The 18566-nt window shown below is 48.4% G+C and overlaps 1 protein-coding gene and 1 pseudogene across 2 annotated transcripts in view; one reads left to right on the forward strand and one right to left on the reverse strand.

The window, feature by feature from the left end:
- The first annotated feature begins 3010 nt into the window (after positions 1 to 3010).
- On the forward strand, positions 3011 to 7333 carry LOC106701022 (coiled-coil domain-containing protein 167-like; annotated as a pseudogene).
- A 9134-nt stretch (positions 7334 to 16467) lies between these two features.
- The window catches only part of COMMD7 (COMM domain containing 7), a 28467-nt gene continuing 26368 nt past the window's right edge, over positions 16468 to 18566 (reverse strand). Inside the window, exons 8-9 of one of the 2 annotated variants that reach the window (XM_070381577.1) lie at positions 18217 to 18265; positions 16468 to 17227 (exon numbers count right to left, since the gene is read on the reverse strand). In XM_070381577.1, the coding sequence (XP_070237678.1) occupies positions 17151 to 17227; positions 18217 to 18265 (126 nt within the window). In that variant the 3' untranslated portion in view covers positions 16468 to 17150. The remainder of the gene's footprint in view (positions 17228 to 18216; positions 18266 to 18566) is intronic. The other variant, XM_070381576.1, reaches the window with a different exon arrangement.

An 18566-nucleotide genomic window follows, 5' to 3' on the forward strand; every position in this document is an offset into this window, starting at 1 on the left:
GGTCCCGCCTTATTGTCAGCATCACTAGCCACCCTTGCTACTCTGCTCATCCCAGCCTAACAGCGTGGGATCTCTTCCCAGGTGTGACACAAAGACCAGGACCAGGGGGCAAGGCTGACTCGGCCTGCAGACAAGCCTGGGAGGAGGAGACCGTGACCCAGGGGGTTCACAGTTACTAGATTTCCTCTGCTCTACAGAGGCTGCCTCCTCTCCTCCACCCCCACCACCTGCATCAGTAGCCTGCAAATTGCCAAATGTTGATAATTACTGGAGGCCCCCAATCATCTAATCAACACCTGAGAGGGAGGAAGCAGGGGTGTGTGTGTGTGTGTGTGTGTGTGTCTGTGTGTGTGTCTGTGTGTGTGTGTCTGTGTGTGTCCTAGAACCCTGGGTGTGGGTGTCCTAGAGCCCTGGGCATCCTGCTCTCACTGGGCATCCTTCTGAACCCTGAGGATGGAGGCATAATGGGGGTCCTGGGCCTGGTTCTCTGAGACCTGGGCAGGCCAAGGTCACTGGACCCTTCCAGGCCAAGCTCTCCTTCCCTGAGCTGAGCAAGCCTCACAAGCAGAGTGGGAGGCCCACAGGGAGATGCCCCTGATGGCCATAGCTGGCCAGGACTCTCAGGCCAGCCAGCATCCAGCCTCTTCCAAAACTCTGGGCCTTGGCGAGGTGGTTTGAGGAGGAAAATGCTGCCAAGGAGCAGGGATCTCAAAAGCATCTAGTTTAAATTTTCCCTGGTCCAGATAGGGTAACAGAGGAGCAGAGAAAGGGCACAGGTCACCCAGGATCACCCGGCAATTTAGATGCAAGTCCCTGACTCCCCCATCCCCTACTTCTCACCAATAAGAGGGGCCCTTCCTCCCAATTCACCTTCTTCACAGGCTTTCCCTCCAAGAGGCAGGAAGTGACATGTAAGGAATGGCTTTGGACCTCGGCAGACTGCTTTGAAGCCTCACTCCCCCACTTAATTTGGCTTTGGGCGAATGCATTTCCTTCTCTGAGTCGATTTCCTCATCTGTAAAACGGGGAAGATAACTACTTCTTAAAGGAAAAAGGAGCTTTCCTGTTGGTTCAGTGGTTAAGACTCTGTGCTTCCAATGCAGGAAGTGTAGGTTCGATCCCTGGTTGGGGGTACTAGCATCCCACATGCCATGTGATCAAAAAAAAAAAAGAGGAATAACTGCTTCTTAATTTTGTGGTGAGAATTCAGTGGAATAAGGTGTCTGTGGGATGGACCGCTCCTCCCTGCCCCCCGGCTGGCCTTTCTGAGGCCACCTAGGCCGTCAGACACTCCGTGGACTTCCTCCCTGTCTCGCTCTGTGATGGCAAATACACCCAAACTCAGAAACACACGTTCTCTGCCCGGCCTTTCCGACAGGCCTGAACATCCTCCTCCGCTGGCCTCAAGCACAGGGCTTCTCTCTGGATGGCTTCTCTGACCTGGGGCGGGATGCAGAGAGAGATGGACGTCTCCTGAAAGAGAGCGCTCCCAGGGGCTGGAGCGGACAGAGGATCCCACTTCGCTTCTGCCACCCTGGTTTTCTGAGAGCTCAGCTCCCACTACCCCCATCCCCCAAGAGTCTCCTGATTGCAGAGGGCGGGGGCCTGCTGGGGGGAGGGGCTCCTGGGGAGCAGCCTTCACCCCCTCCCACATCTGGCTCATGCCTGCTGAAGGGCACTAGGCAGGCAGTGGAGCTGAAAGCTGCTGACAGCAAGCCTCTGAGGAGGAGTGTGGAGGGGAGGAGGGGGGAGATGGTAAAGGAAGACACGAGGAGGAGGAGGAGAGACGGAGGGGGTCCTGCTCACCCCCCATGGCCCACCCCGGACAAGCTAAGAAAAGCTCTGGGGGGAGAACAACCGCCAAAGATGCACAGTTGCCCGCCCCAGCCCACTGAGCTGGGGGCCCTTCCTTCCCCCGAGCCAGCTGCCCCTGGCAGATTAGCATTCGACTCCGGAAAAGCAGGCCCCACACACCAACCCATGGGAGGCTGCCAGCTGAGTCAGCCGCTCTACCTGTCAGGAAATCATTCATAAAATATGACACCTTCCCAGCCGCCAGCACCCGGCCTCGCCCCAGCCACTGTCCACACCGCCCCCAGCCCCACAACCACAGGGCCTCCAGCCCTCCCTCCTGCACCCCCCGAACCACTCTGTACTCTTCTTCTGGGATTACAAGAAATAAGGCCAGTTCAGCCTCCATAAATCAGTATTTACGTATGGGTCGCCTGCCCTGGGGACAACAGCCCAACAGCTGAGTCAAGAAGAGTGACTGCTTCACTCAATTATGAACAAAAGTCGGTGACACAGCTTCCAAAGGGTTTTCTGTGTCATGGCCACCTGGGTCATGGGCACTTCTTTATCTTCGGTTTCTGTATGAATAGCTGGAGGCTCCTAGGACACCTCACTCAACGTAGCTAGACACGGACCACACACAGCCAGTCCTCCAACAGAAGAAAACTGGGGGGGCCAGGGTGGTCAGCAACTTGCCTCAGGTCACATGTGAGTTCAAACTGGAAGCCCACATCCTCGAACTGCCAATGATATGCCACGTTCTTCTCACTTCCCACCACTCAAACCCCGATGCACTCTCTTACTTGGGAGATAAAAGGCAGGTGACTCTCCTGCTGAAGAACTGGATTCTTTATCACAGCCCTGTGTGCCTGGGCCCTGCTTCCCTCCACCCTCACCACATTCCCATGTGCTCTCCTTCTGCAACCACTTGTTTCTCAAGCACACCTAGGGTGCCTCAGGGCCTTTGCACATGCCTGCTCCTTCTCCCTTCCATTCATTACATGTCAGGCTCCCTAGCATCCTGCAGGATTAGGTTCCATGTCACCTCAGAGAGACCTTCCCTGACCATCACGAGAAACACCCCCCAACACTATTCCCTAGCCTCGCATGAAAACTACTCCCATGCTAATCCATAGTACATGTTAATCATGTACTTCTTCACCTGTCAACTGCCTGTCTCCCCGGGGAGAGTAAGCCTGTGAGGTTGGTTTTACTCACGATGATGTCAAGGCCTTGCACAGTGCTTGGTATGAAACAGGCCCTCGATAAATATTTGTTGCATGAAAAATGAACGATTTCTCATTGTGTACCATCAGAACCCCTCAGGCTGGCACTGAAGTCCCTTTATCCTCTGACCACACCACTAAGTTGAGCAGTTAAATGATCAGAACACATCTTCCCCGTTCATCATTCTTATTTGGTGTTCATGACAGAGGGACTCAGAAGAGCACTGGAGGGTGAGGGTGGAGCCAGGAGCTGGGAGCCCAGGAACAGGGCCGCTCGGGCCGCCCAGCTAAGTAGGTGCACTGACAGCTGGGCGCTGTGGGTGCTGCAGGAGGCTGTTCTCTGAAACTGCCCTTGTTTCTATTCTCTGTGCCCCCGGGAGTGGCAGGGTCGTCACTCACTCACTGCTTCATGAGAAGGGTTTCAAGCTACATCTGGGTCACCCTTCTGATCGACTGCTGATCAGCTCTGACCCACCAGGACTCAGACCTACTTTAGAAGCTAAGGCAAACATACCCAAGTCAGAGGATCAAGAATCTCAACATTGTACATCCATTGGAATCACCCAGGGATCCTGTGAGGACCGCAGATGCCCTGACCCCTGCCTGCTTGGGCCCATGCTGATTGCACAGGTTTGTCTGAGCTTGGGCAAGGCAAGCACCTGGGGAGGTTTTGACGCACACACATCATTCCTCCAGTGATGGAATCACTGGAGGCTGTCAGTGATTCCAGCGCTGGCCGGACACTGTAGTGACCTGAGCAGCTCTGGAAAGCTGACACCAAGCCCCTCTGTACAGAGATCCTGACTCAAGGGCTGGGGGTTTTCAAGCATTCCCCAGGTGATTCTACAGTGCTGCCAGGGTTAGGAACCACTCCCCAGGTCCTTGCTTTCTAGACTGCTTTCGCTGACCCAAGTCAGGGGACCTGGCTCTTCTTGTGGGCTGTGGATGTTAGGTAAACACTGATTGAGTGCTTGCTGTGAGCTGTGCTGGACACGCCCTTGCCCTTAAAGCCTCCACTCCCACTGGGGCTGGGAGACAGCCTGGAAGGGGACCAGGCCGGGGGCGGGTGGGCACTGATGCTCCTGCCCCTCTCCTGGTTAACCCCTGTTTGTGACTCCCTTTAAGATCAAGTTCTAAGGCTCATCTGGTAGGATCTGGTCCCTGACTATCTTCCCAGCCTTCTCTCCTGTGGCTCTGGTTCCCCAACACATACCCCAGGGCCTTCCTCATCTTAAATGACCTCTAGTTCTTCCACAAGCACCACGAGTTTTTCCCACTTCCCTGCCAAGGGAGCTCCTGCCATTACCCACTGCTGGGTCCTCAATCTCCCCTCGCCAGCCTTCCTCACTCCTGCTGGGCTTCACCCAGTCAGTCAGAAGGCTCCATCGGGGCTCCTAGGGCATGTTCTGCAGACTTCCTCTAGTGGGTCATGTTGTCTCAAAGTCACTGTCCACCTCCCGGAAAGGAGGCTGGGTGTCCCCAGCATCTGACACAGGCACTTAAGGGTCTGGGGGAGAGGAGGGTAGCAAGGGCAAGTTGTGTTTTTGGTTTACTTTGGCCAAAGTTCTAAAGACTTCTTAGAGAATGGACAGCCTCTGGCTGGGCAGTCAGAAGACTACTTAATACCAACTCAAGGACTAGAAAGTTGCCATGAGAATGGAAATCCAGAACTTGACAGGCTAGATATTACCAAGATACCTTATCACTCGGTTAAAATCCAGACTCTGCCGTGTACCAGCTGTAGGCCTTTGGGCCAGCTATTTAACTCTCTGAGTCTCAGTTTCCTCATCTGTACAATAGAGATAATTATAGTGCTAGCCCAGGGCTGCTGAAAGAAGTAAAACAAGCCAATGTATATAAAGCTTTTAACGCAGCAGTGCCTGGCATAAGGAATCTTTCAGTAAATGCTGGCAATTATTACTGTTATTATTGCTCATGGAACACCCATGCTGAAAAAGCCTTAAGAGATCATCTAAATTAACTCTTGCATTTTAGAGCCAGGGAAAAGGAAGGTCTCACTGGCTTTTCTGTCTAGGCTTGCAAAGCCAGAGCAGGACCAAGCCAATGGGGTCTCCTCCTGGGCCATCGAGGAGAGCAAGGAGGGCCTGCTGGGGATCAGCTGATGTGTTGGCCAGACGCCAGCTGGACCCTGTAATGACTTGGAGTCTGACAGTCCCTACATCTCGGCTCTGTTTCAGGCCAAATCACCGAGCATATTTTAGGATCAGCAAAAACCCACAATGCCTTTGGCTGAGCACTTTCCCCCTTCTTGTTGAAGCCCAGGGGTATTTTCGAGGAAATTGAGTCCATCTGTTTCTGATTCATTTGTACTTAACTCATCACCAAGCTGTTTTGTAAGAGCCCTTTGATGTGAAAGCAGCCTTATTCCATAAGCCTCTCTAAGCCTTTATTTAGTCAACAGTAGGTAAACGGGGCTCTCCAAAGAGGCCAGAGGCAGCTTCTTCATTTCTCACAATGCACAGGCCACGTGACTTGGAAGTGTGGCCCTCAGATCCCTCTCTTTGGGCCTGTCAGGGCAAAGTGACCACGCCCTGACTCTGGACCAGTCTGGAGCTCCTGGCCACCTCTCCTCCCAGGGCGCTGTGACCCAGTGTCCTCCTCCACTCCACTGCTTGTCCACGTGGATTTACAATTTCCTGTGCATTTCTTGATTTCAAGTTCCTCGAGGGTGAGTGGCAGGTGTCCTAATTCATCACAGCCCCTACCACCCCAGCACCGTGCCCTTTGCACAGTTACAGGGACCATCACTTCCAAATCAAAAACCCATGGGAAAGATCTAACAAGTATAAGGGTCCCCAAAGGGACAAAGGGACGGAATATTTGAAGTTGGGGCTGCCAAAAACGTAGTGAGCAGCTCAGAGAACTGCTGATTGAACTGAAATTCCCAGGGTATGAAGGGAGAGTCTGTCTCCCCTTCTGTCTGCAGCCCAGACCAAAGCACCCATGAAGTCTCACAGCTTCTCTGTTTCATTCAGCAGGATGAAAATTAGGAATCTCTTAACTCAAGGGAACGGATGAAAACTCTTCACTAAATTCAAGGCTGAGTCACAAGTTGCTCCTGAAGGGAAACCCAGGTGTTTTAGGGGCTGTCCCTAAATTTTGGGGTGCTTTCAAGGCTCCACAGCCCAATCTAGAGGTGTCTCTGTTAGACGGTATGATCTTAGAGGGGGGTCTCCCCTGGGCTGGTCATACCCTGTGTTTATTAACGACATAGTTGGTGGTCTCTTAAATGCAGGGGGTGGGATAGCCCAGTGGCCCTCAAAGGCAGGCGTGCGTCATAGTTACCCTCCGAGGGCCGGTTACCACGCAGAGCACTGGGTCACAACCCCAGAGTTCCTGACGCACAGGTCTAAAGGAGGGCCCAAGAACTTGTATTTCTCCAAAGTTCCCAGGAGATGCTCACACTGTGGGTCCTGGGACTACACTTTGAGAACCACTAGTCTAGCCTCTCATTTAGTCCTGGGGTGAGTCCTGCGGCATCCACCTACTGCCACTGAACGTGTTTTGTTTTGGTTTCCCCTTTGCTCAGAATACCAGGCTCAGTACTAAGTTAGTGAGGGGATGACGGTGCAGGCTGCGTGCCCCATGGAGACCACCTCATTCAGTCCTCACAACTGGGCTTCCCTGGTAGCTCAGTGGTAAAGAAACCACCAATGCACCAATGCAGGAGACATGGGTTTGAGCCCCGATCCAGGAAGATCCCACATGCCGTGGAACAAAAAAGCCAGGACGACACAACTATTGAGCCTGTGCTCTAAAGCCTGGGAGATGCAACCACTGAGCCCATATGCTGCAGCTACTGAAGTCTGCATGCCCAAGAGGCTATGCCCCACAACAGAAGTCACCGTGATGAGAAGCCTGCACACGGCAACCAGAGCGGGGAAATAATGGCTCCAAGAACCTGACAAGTAACAGGACTAAAATGAAGCAAGACAATTTGGGCATCACTCTAGAGATTCATGGGCTAGAAAGAAGCTGCCACAATGTCAGAGAGACCTGGAGGCTGCGAACTCCAGGCTCTGTGGGGCGGAGCTGAGCTCAGAGCCCAGGAGGTCTCTGGAGAAGGAGAAAAGCAGCCTGATGAACAAAGCCTCCAACTATGAGAAGGAGCTGAAATTGGTTCGGCAGGAGAACCACAAGGACATGCTGCTGTCTGTGGCCACCTTCCTCCTCCTGACCCTCGTCTACGCCTCCTGGGCCTGGCGAGCCTGAGATTTCTCCGGTCAGCGCAGCAATATTTAAGAGAGTCCCGGAGTCATTATTTCCCTGCTCACTGAAACTAGAGAAAAGCCCACGCAAGCATAGCCAAAAATAAAAATCGAAAATTAATTATAAAAAGACCCTCACAATTACCCTGTGAGGTTGACACTGTCTCCATTTTACCAATGAACCAGAGAGGAGAGGTGAAGCAAACCTCCTCAAGGTCTCACACCGCTTCACCCAGGAGCGGGTGCACGGCGAGAGAGTCAAAATATTCTCACCGAGTGAATGCATCTGTGAACATAGATAGCTATTTGAACCCACGTCTGATGTCAAAGCTCAGACTCATTCCACCACACTAGCAGGAAGTGCTGAAGGAGGTTATGGAAGCTCTGGGGCGGAAGGAAGTTTTTCTCTCCCTCCTTCCTCTCTCTATGACTTTCTTTTCTCTATGAAAGCAGTGATCTGACTAAAGCTTCTCTGAGTCTCCTGTGAGGGTTCAGGGTCTGACCCAGGGGAGCAGAAATGAAAAGCAGTAGGGAGAAGCTAGTCCCAGAGGGGCTACAGGGGAGAAGTGGGATCACCTGCCAGAGGAGTGAAGACAAGGCCCAGGTTAAGGGCCCAGATCAGCCCCAGGGCGTCACCCGACCTCATCAGAGGCGAGGCATCTAGAAATAATTCAGGTAGGTGGAGTGGAGGAAGTGTAGTTGTTTTGGTTGAAAAAACTTAAAAAAAAAAAACAGATGTTCTTTTTAGCAATCTAGGGGGTAGGGAAGGAGTTCTCTTTGAATTTGTCACTGTGCACCTTTCATGTATTATCTCTACAAATAGATCACACTAACTGGGCTTCCCCGGTGGCTCAGTGGCAAAGAATCTGCCTGCCACCTCAGGAGATGCAGGTTCAATCCCTGGGTCAGGACGATCCCCTGGAGAAGCAAATGACAACCCACTCCAGTATTCTTGCCTGGGAAATCCCATGGGCAGAGGAGCCTGGTGGGCTACAGTCTGTGGACTCACAGAATCAGACATGACTTGGCGACTAAACATCACAAATTGATGCTTACATTGAAAAATTTAGATAGTATGGATAACCAAAAGAAAAAATTCAAAACCTGTTATTCCATGGCCCAGAAACCACCACTGATAATATTTTCCTTTATATTCACTTTATCAACTAATTTCTATGTAAACTTTACAAGAGTAGGTTCACCTTGATCTTATTGTTTTGTAACCTGATTTTTTTTAGCTGTATATCATGACCAAGGTCCTTTTACTGTCTTCTTCAATATCCATTTCAATGGCTGCATGCTTGTCCATTACTTACCTACACCATAATGGATATACCCAATCTATTGCCTGATATTAGATTGTTTCCATTATTTGTTATATCAATTTTAGTTTATTTTGGACTAGTACACTTTATTCATTTTAGAGTTACCCATGGTTTAAAAGAGCCCCATTGGATCAAGAGATAACACAGAGTGAGAAATGAAATATTCATGGAGATGTTTCAGTATGGGTTTGATTTTGTAATACTTCTTAATTTACGTTAAGTTCAATTAAAACCTTTCTAGTTGTAATTCTATGGAATGTGAATTGTATCTTGGTAAAAAACAAAAATCCTTTCTAGTTGGGAGGCAGAAGACTAAAATCCCAACTGTTGCCACGTGACCTCATGCGGTGTAACCGTTGGTGTGTCCTTTTTCTCAGACACTGGTGTGACAATATGCAACTCTCAGAGTGTCCTGAAGTTCAAACAAGATGATGGATCTGAAGGAATGAATGCTGTTCTTTATTCATAATCACTGAAGCAAGAAATAATCCATTCCAGATTTTAGAAACTGGGATGTAGCCTTAAGTCAGGGATAAAAAGGAAAAAAACTACTGACATGTCAATAATATAGAGGAATCTGAAATATACTGTGCTAAGTGGAAGAATTCTCCAAGCCAGGCTTCAGCAATATGTGAACCGTGAACTTCCTGATATTCAAGCTGGTTTTAGAAATGGCAGAGGAACAGAGATCAAATTGCCAACATCCGCTGGATCATGGAAAAAGCAAGAGAGCTCCAGAGAAACATCTATTTCTGCTTTATTGACTATGCCAAAGCCTTTGACTGTGTGGATCACAATAAACTGTGGAAAATTCTGAAAGAGAAGGGAATACCAGACCACCTGATCTGCCTCTTGAGAAATATGTATGCAGGTCAGGAAGCAACAGTTAGAACTGGACATGGAACAACAGACTGGTTCCAAATAGGAAAAGGAGTCCGTCAAGGCTGTATGTTTTCACCCTGTTTATTTAACTTATATGCAGAGTACATCATGAGAAACGCTGGACTGGAAGAAACACAAGCTGGAATCAAGATTGTCGGGAGAAATATCAATAACCTCAGATATGCAGATGACACCACCCTTATGGTAGAAAGTGAAGAGGAACTAAAAAGCCTCTTGATGAAGGTGAAAGTGGAGAGTGAAAAAGTTGGCTTAAAGCTCAACATTCAGAAAACGAAGATCATGGCATCCGGTCCCATCACTTCATGGCAAATAGATGGGGAAACAGTGGAAACAGTGTCAGACTTTACTTTTCTGGGCTCCAAAATCACTGCAGATGGTGACTGCAGCCATGAAATTAAAAGACGCTTACTCCTTGGAAGGAAAGTTATGACCAACCTAGACAGCATATTCAAAAGCAGAGATATTACTTTGCCAACAAAGGTTCGTCTAGTCAAGGCTATGGTTTTTCCTGTGGTCATGTATGGATGTGAGAGTTGGACTGTGAAGAAGGCTGAGTGCCGAAGAATTGATGCTTTTGAACTGTGGTGTTGGAGAAGACTGTTGAGAGTCCCTTGGACTGCAAGGAGATCCAACCAGTCCATTCTAAAGGAGATCAGCCCTGGGATTTCTTTGGAAGGAATGATGCTAAAGCTGAAACTCTAGTACTTTGGCCACCTCATGCGAAGAGTTGATTCATTGGAAAAGACTCTGATGCTGGGAGGGATTGGGGGCAAGAGGAGAAGGGGACAACAGAGGACGAGATGGTGGATGGCATCACTGACTTGATGGACATGATTCTGAGTGAACTCCGGGAGTTGGTGATGGACAGGGAGGCCTGGCGTGCTGCGATTCATGGGGTCGCAAAGAGTCGGACACGACTGAGCGACTGATTTGATCTGAAGTGGAAGAAGCTAGTCACACAAGGCTATGTACTGAGTTATTTCATTTATACAACATTCTGGAAAAGGTAAACTGAGGGGACAGTAGTTACCAGGGCTAGGAGTGAGCGAAGGGGACTGACTGTAAAAACTCCTGAGGGGGGCTTCCACCTGCCAACGTAGGGGACATGGATGCGATCCCTGCTTGGGGAAGATCCCACAGGCTTCAGGGCAACTAAGCCCATGCGCCACAACTACTGAGCCCCTGTGCCTAGAGCGGGTGCTCCGCAGCAATGAGAAGCCCAGGCACCACAGTCAGACAAAGCCCCTGCACGGCAGTGAAGACCCAGCACAGCCAAAATTAAAATGAAAAAATAAATCTTAAAAAAAGGCCCACGAGGGGACTTTCCGGGGTGGTGGAAGTATTTTACATGTTGATTGCAGTGGCGGTTATGGTTTTCAAAACTCATTGAACTGCAGCCTTAAAAAAGGGTGAATTTTACTGTATGTAAATTATGCCTTAGTAACTTTGACTCCCCTCAAAAAAACAATGTTTAGGGAATTCCCTGGCAGTCCAGCGGTTAGGAGTCTGCACTTTACTGCTGAGGGCCTGGGTTCAATCCCTGGTCAGGTAACTAAGATCCTACAAGTCACGGAGTGCGGCCAAAAAAATTTAAAAAAAGGTCTAGTGCTTCCCAAGTATAAAGTATCATCCATCAGGCACTATCTATAGTACTTTTCATAGAAATTCTGAAATACCTTTGTGAAACATGGCAAATATAAAAAATACAATCTCGAAAAGACCAAACATGCTCAGCAAAATAAGTGTTACTGGGTTGCCTTTTGGAAAGCTCATTTCTACATTCTAACAAATGCTCATGGTTGGGCAGCTGGTCTCACTGGGCAACAGCTGACCATTGGACTATTTGGGGATTCTCCTTGTTATCACCTGTTTTTTAACATCACTAGAGGAAAAAGAAACAACGGTGTCAGAACTGAAAGAATAGGAAACGCCCCCTTCCACCCCAACCAGGACAGCCTTTCCCCTCCAGGGAAAGAATACAGGTCTTTCTGGTTGATTTTCTCTTGGCCTGACCACTGCCATCTTACTGAACACCATGCTCCAAAAGTAAATAAAATATAAACAAGAATAACCTGCAGCCAAAAACTACCCTAATGGATAGCAGATTTCTAATAAGAATAGGAACAAGAGGGGATCAATGCAAAGATGAAGTGCTAACAGTGAAAAACAATCTGCTCACAGCACTGCGGTGAAACCCCTGCCCTGCAGTGTGAGGCCCTGATCAATGTGCCTGACCCAACAGCTTACATTTGTGATGAAATTCCAATACAACCAAGGGATTGAAGTAGTTCCTGGAGTTCATGATGGAATTGGAACTACAAATGGAAGTGAGGATATAATCTCTTTCGGAGAAATAAGGTCGCTGAAAACAAAGGGTCAGTTCTCTGTACGTACAGTTTATAACTTGCTCCCACAGGGCCCGGTGGAACTCTGGCCCACAGGAGGCGCTCCAAGAATGTTTGTGGAGTCAGGGAACAAGGCATTGGAAGACGGCCCCTGGAAGATGGGTGCTCAACCCAGCTGCTTCACGCTAAAGACTCATCTATGATCCATGTTAAAAATGATCAACAATCAAACCAGTTTCCCCTCATTTATTCTAAAGCCATGCAGGGAATTGCTGCATTGTCCAGGGGTTAAGATGCCATGCTCCCAAGGCAGGGGGTGTGGGTTTGATCCCTGATCAGGGAACCAAGATCCCACATGCTGCAGTACAGCCAAAAAATAAAAAATAAAGCCACGCAGGTTTGTTAACAGTCTGCCATGGAGGGTCTATAAAGCCTCATTTCAACTAAGAACAGGTGAGGGGAGGGACACAGGGAGTTTGGGGTTGACATGTACACACTGCTTTATTTAAAATGGATAAACAATGGAGGACCTACTGTATAAGGCAGGGAACTGTGCCTTATAATGTAAGTTCCTATTCTACATAACTGTTAGACTGTTACGTAACAAATGGGAAAAGAATTTGAAAAAAAGAATAGATACATGTATATGTATAACTGAATCATTTTTGCTGTATTCCTGAAGCTGATGACAACACTGTTAATCAACTATACTCCAGGGACTTCCCTGCTGGCACAGTAGAATCCACTTGCCAAAGCAGGGGGCACAGGTTTGATCCCTGGTCCAGGAAGATTCCACATACCGAGGAGCAACTAAGCCCAGACGCCACACTACTGAGCCCGAGCTCTGGGGCCTGGGAGCCACAACTACTGAAGCCCGAGAACCTAGAGCCTGTGCTCTGCAGCAAGCGAGGCCATAGCAACGAGAAGCCTGCACTTGGCAACGAAGACTGGTCCTGCTCAATGCAACTGGAGAGAGCCGGCGCAAAGCAATGGAGACCCAGAGCAGCCAAAAATAAATGAATAACATAAAAACGACACTCTGATGTAAGTTCAAAAAACCTAACGACAGGGCCTGTTACCCCGTTACCAGACAGGGGCGGGAAGGAGTAGAGCTGACTGATACCAGGTGATGGCACGACTGAGCTGAAAAGCAAACCTCTTATCAAGAAGTTCACACACTAGTGGGGAACAGAATTCTGGAAACAGTGATATTAATTTGATAATGAAGAGCTGACTGTTAGTCGGGCAGGCATTGTGCTAAGTGGCCTGTCCAATAACGTTGAGAGGTGAGAACCATGCCCATTTTATTTTTCAAAAATTTTTGGCCATGCTGGGCGGCTTGTGAGGTCTTAGTTCCCTGACTACTGATCGAACCCATGCCCCTTGGTGTGGAAGCACAGTCTTAACCACCGGACCTCCCAGGAAGTCCAAGAACTGTACCCATTTTATAATTTGTTTTATTTGGCTGCACTGTGTCTTCGTTGCTGCACATGGGATCTAGTTCCCCAACCAGGGATCGAACCTGGGCCCCCTGCTCAGAGTCTTAGCCACTGGACCACCAAGGAAGTCCCATATGCCCATTTTAAAAAGAGGAAACTAAGGTTCTGAGAGGTTAGGAGCTTACCCGAGGTCACACAGGCAGTGAATAGAGGGGCTGGGAAAGGAACCTGAGAGACATGACTCCAGGACCGCCCTCCTCGCCCCTGCAGCCGAGCTTTAGGGAGCGGAGGCCTGGAGCCGTCAAGGGAGGCTCTCAGACCTGTCAAGGATGCTACGTCTAGAGGTGTGGGGAAGCACTGGCTCCCAAGGGCAGGAGAGGCCGATGGCCTCATGGTGGACCAGACCCTCCAGTATAGGACCTAGCCAGGAGGCCGTGGAAGTGGAGCTGTGGGAGATACAAGCAGGGCCAGACTGTCAGGCTTTCGCACTTTATCCAGGACCCCGGCAGAGCCATGAGCCTTTGGATCTGTTGGTTGACATGAGTCTTGCCTAGGAGAATGCTCACGTAGGGACAGGCCAGGCTACAGAAGCTGGAAAGCTGAGAACTGGGGTGGAGCCAAAAGGAAGCCACTGCAGTGGTGCAGGTGGGCAGGAGAGCCTGAACTGGACAGGGCCAGGAACCCCTTGGTCAGAATCCACCCAGTGGAGCCAGGGTCAGGTCTCACAGAGCATCTAATGCAAACCAGCCCTGGGTAGTTTGCTGGGCTGATCCTCTTGGGTCTCTCAGGATTCTGCTGTTTCTGAACCAGGCAGACCCCATGGTTCACAGGGCAGCCCAGACCACTGGCCAACAACCAATTTCGCTCTCTAGTCTGTTTCCCCTTCTGTAATACGAAGGGATTTAATTAGATTGCACTTTAGGTAACTTCCTGTTCTGACATTCTGTGAATTCTTTTTACATGAGATTCCTATAGTGTCAGGCACACGAAACCTCATGGACACATTTGTAAGTTCTGTTCAAAGGCACTGACTTGCTCTTCTTTGGGACCTGTGGGCAGTGATCTTCTGTAGACTGAAACAGGGCTTCCCTGGTAGTTCAGCTGTAAAGAATCTGCCTACATCGAGGGAGACCTGGGTTCAATCCCTGGGTCAGGAAGATCCCCTGGAGAAGGGAATGGCAGACCACTCCAGCATTCTTGCCTGGAGAATTCCATGGACAGAAGAACCTGGCAGGATACATACAGTTCATAGGGTCGCAAAGAGTCGGACATGACTGAGCGACTCACACACATACTGAAGAGGTGAGTTTGGCACTGTGATGGTTTCGTGTGTGTGTTAACTTGGCTGAGCCACTGTGCCCAGATATTTGGCCAAACACTATTCTGGATGTTTCTATAAAGGTGTCTTGGGGATGAGATTAACATTTAAGTTTGTGGATTTAAAATCAGAGTAAAGTAGATTCCCCTGCATAATGTGGGTGGGCCTCATCTAATCAGTTGAAGGTTTTATTAGCCCAGAGACTGACTCCCATGCCTCCTCCCAGCAAGAAGGAATTCTGTCAGCAGACTGCCTCTGCACTGGATCTGCAACTCATCCCTGGGTCTCGAGCCAGCCAGCCTACACTACAGATTTTGGATTTACCAAACCTCCATAATCCTGTGAACCGATTCTTAAAACAAATCAATCCCCTCCTTCTCTTTCTCTCTCTCTCTCTCTCTCACACACACAGCTGGTTCTGCTCTCTGGAGAACACTAATACCTGCACTATTTATCAAAATTGCAAATGCTGGTTATAACCCATCCACATATCAGAATATGCTGTAGTCACAGAAAACGATGCAGTCTATTTATGTACTGACATGGGAAGATCTCCAAGATATATTAAGAATAATGTGTACAGTATGCAAGCAACAAAAATATTAAAAGTCCTATTGCTTACATGTGTGTGTGTGGGGAACTCTGGAAGGATAGCTAAGAAACTAACAGCAGGGTTACCTGTTGGAGGAGGGCAGTGGGGTAACCGAGTAATGGGAAACCAGGCAGAGGGGCTTTTTGCTTTACTCTTTCTACATTCTTTGATAAATGAACATATTCATTGATAAATTGACCCAGCAATTCTACATCCATATGTTGGTGGCTTAGTTGGTAAAGAATCCACCTGCAATGTGGGAGACCTGGGTTCAGTTACCAGGTTGGAAGATTCCCTGGAGAAGGGAACGCTTACTCACTCCAGTATTCTGACCTAGAGAATTCCATGGACTGTATAGTCCAAGGGGTCGCAAAGAGTCGGACGAGACTGAGCAACTTTCACTTTCACCTTTACCTTATAAATACACTTCCCCTCATGTAAAATGGTATTATATATATTAGAAAAAATATCCAGGGGATTTCCTTGGTGGCCCAGTGGCTGAGAATCCTCAATCCCAATGCAGGAGACCCAGATGTGACCCCTGGTTTCAGGGAACTATCAATAGACCCCACATGCCGCAAAAGATCCTGAGTGCCACAATTAAGACCTGGCGCAGCCAAACAAGTAAAACAAAAATAAATATTTTTTAAAAATTCAGTTGTAGCATCATTCATAAGAGAAGAATGGAAAGCACCTAAATACCCATCAGCAGGAAAGCGGTTAAATAAACCATCCATTTGTTACAAAGAATGAGGCTGCTCTCTTTGTTCTGATGTGATTTCCAAATGAAGTGGGAAAGAGCAAGATGCAGGATGCTGTGTATATAGGATGCTACCATTTGTGTGGGAAGAAAAGTCAAATTCTGTGCCTATATATTTGCAAATGCATGATCACAGAATAAACTAAAGACAGGACTTCTCTACAGGGAGGGGAACTAGCTAAGTGGGGAGTGGGCAGCAGAAGGAATTACTTTACACTGTATTTTTCGAATCATGGGCATGTATTATCCATTCAGGACTTTAAAAAATTTCTGAGGCGGAGGGGAGAGGTAGGAGGAGAAGTCACATGCCAGGTTGGTACTAAAGTTATCTGAACACAAAGTATTCATCTACTCCACTTTTCATATTTTTGACCTGAGTCTCCCCTGAACTGCTCTTACAAACACCCACTTGGGACTACAGCGAATTTCATTGAAGCCCCAGGGCCCTCACTAAAACCAGGAAGATAATTTTTGAAGATGAGAGCACTAGTTCTCTGCAAGGCAAATGACTCTTTAATTCACGCACAGAGACAACCGGATGCAGACCTGTTCTTCAGAATCTTCTTTATTCTTCAGCTAACCACCACAGAAGGTCAGCTTGAACCAAAACAAGCTGAAATAACCTCAAAAGGTCCGCCTCATTACCCACAATGGGGCAAAACCTGAAGTGAAGCCTGTTTTTTTTTTTTTCAGAGCAGACCCAGCCCACACTTTTACACAGGTGTCCACTAAAGACCGATCAGCAAGGCCCCACCACCACAAACTGCAGGAACTCTGCTGGGAGCTTCCTTTGGGTCATTCATGAAATCCACCTCTTCCTTAGTCATAAACAAGCCCTTGCTGTCTTGTGGGGAAGGTCATCAGTGTTGGTATCTTGAGCAACAGACCATTTGTGTACTCTGGAGCTTTGAAGGGGAGGTGACTTGACTTACTTCCTCCCCTGCATCTGAGATGCAATCACCTTTCTGAATATCTAAACAGTGACCTGGGAGATATGTGGTGGAGGGTGCCTCATGAAGACTCTTCAGGGTCATCATGTCCGGGCTCCTTCAGTACTTAATCCTTTGTTTTTCAGAAACTTTGCACACGGGCTCCCAAGAGGCAGGCAGGCCCAGAGGAGAGGCCACAGGCCTGGGAGCCCAGCAGCCTCTCAGAGTGGGTCACCGGGAAAGAGGAGGGGGGGGTGGGGGGTGGGGGTGGAGATGCAAGGCAGGGACAGAAATCAGCTGAAACACTCCATGCTGGTTCTGACTCGCTCCATCTCATGCAGGAAGCTGTAGAACTGAGGCAAGGTTAATTCTGGGGAGAGAAAACGCGGCTTCAGGTAAATGTTTCCAACTCCACAGAATCACCCAAGAAAATGAATTTCCACCCAGCGACTTCCTTTTTATTTTTTGACTTAATACCTCTAAGCAGTTCTGGATGGGTAATTGATCATAATAAAGAACTGAAGCCTTGAACACAGAAAGTTCTCAGCTCCATTTAAAAAAAAAAAAAAGTGGAGGGGGGATTTTAAATGGCATTAACTCCCCAACACAAAGGGATGAAAAAAGTGCCATTCAGGACAGCTGATGTGATTCCCATAGCCCCAGAGCTTCTTGCTCTTACATATTCACCGTTCCTACCCCAAGCTTCCCTGATAGCTCAGTTTGAAAAGAATCCGCCTGCAATGCAGGAGACCCCAGTTTGATTCCTGGGTCAGAAGGCCTGCTGGAGAAGGGATAGGCTACCCACTCCAGTATTCTTGGGCATCCCTTGTGGCTCAGCTGGTAAAGAATCCTCCTGCAATGCGGGACACCTGGGTTCGATCCCTGGGTTGGGAAGATCCCCTGGAGAAGGGAAAGGCTACCCACTCCAGTATTCTGGACTGGAGAATTCCATGGACTGTATAGTTCAGGGGTCGCAAAGAGTCAGACACAACTGAGTGACTTTCCTACCCCACACTTTCCCTTTAGCAAAAAGTTCATTGACTATGGGGTCTCCAACTTGCTAATGGCTTATCATTTAGGAGAGCAAAGGTGGAAAAATGGAGGTTCCACAGTCCAATTATGACTTTTTTTATGGAAAAATGATCAGTGGTGGGCTTCAGGAGCCTAAGGAGAAGGAAATGGCAACCCATTCCAGTATCCTTGCCTGGACAATCTCATGGACACAGGAGCCGGGTGCACTGCAGTTCATGGGGTTGCAAAGAGTCGGGCATGACTGAGCGACTAACACACACTCAGGAGCCTAAGGACTAAAGAAAACATGGAAAAAGTGGAAGGATTCAAATGGGAATCTGGACTCACCTATGTATACATTTTCAGTTTGATTTCCTTTCTTAACCACCAACTTTAACTGAGCCAAAAAAGGAAAAAAAGAAATAAAATATTTAAATTAAAACGATGACAATTGGGCAAAGAAATTCCTGAAACCTGAACTTTCACAGAAACATTAAACCATCCAGTGTCTTGAGAGTTACTTGAGAGCTGTCTAGATTGTCCAACACCAAAACTTCTAACAATTCCCATGATGACAGGAACAATCAAAACTTTCAAGAACGATATCCAGATCTTATTCATCTGAAAGTAAGCGTGTTAGTAACCACATCTTTGGCTGACCACATTGCTCTGAAATACACAAGGCACTTCAGTGGAAC

This window comes from Bos mutus, chromosome 13 (assembly GCF_027580195.1).
Source record: "Bos mutus isolate GX-2022 chromosome 13, NWIPB_WYAK_1.1, whole genome shotgun sequence".
Classification (NCBI taxonomy): Eukaryota; Metazoa; Chordata; class Mammalia; order Artiodactyla; family Bovidae; genus Bos; species Bos mutus.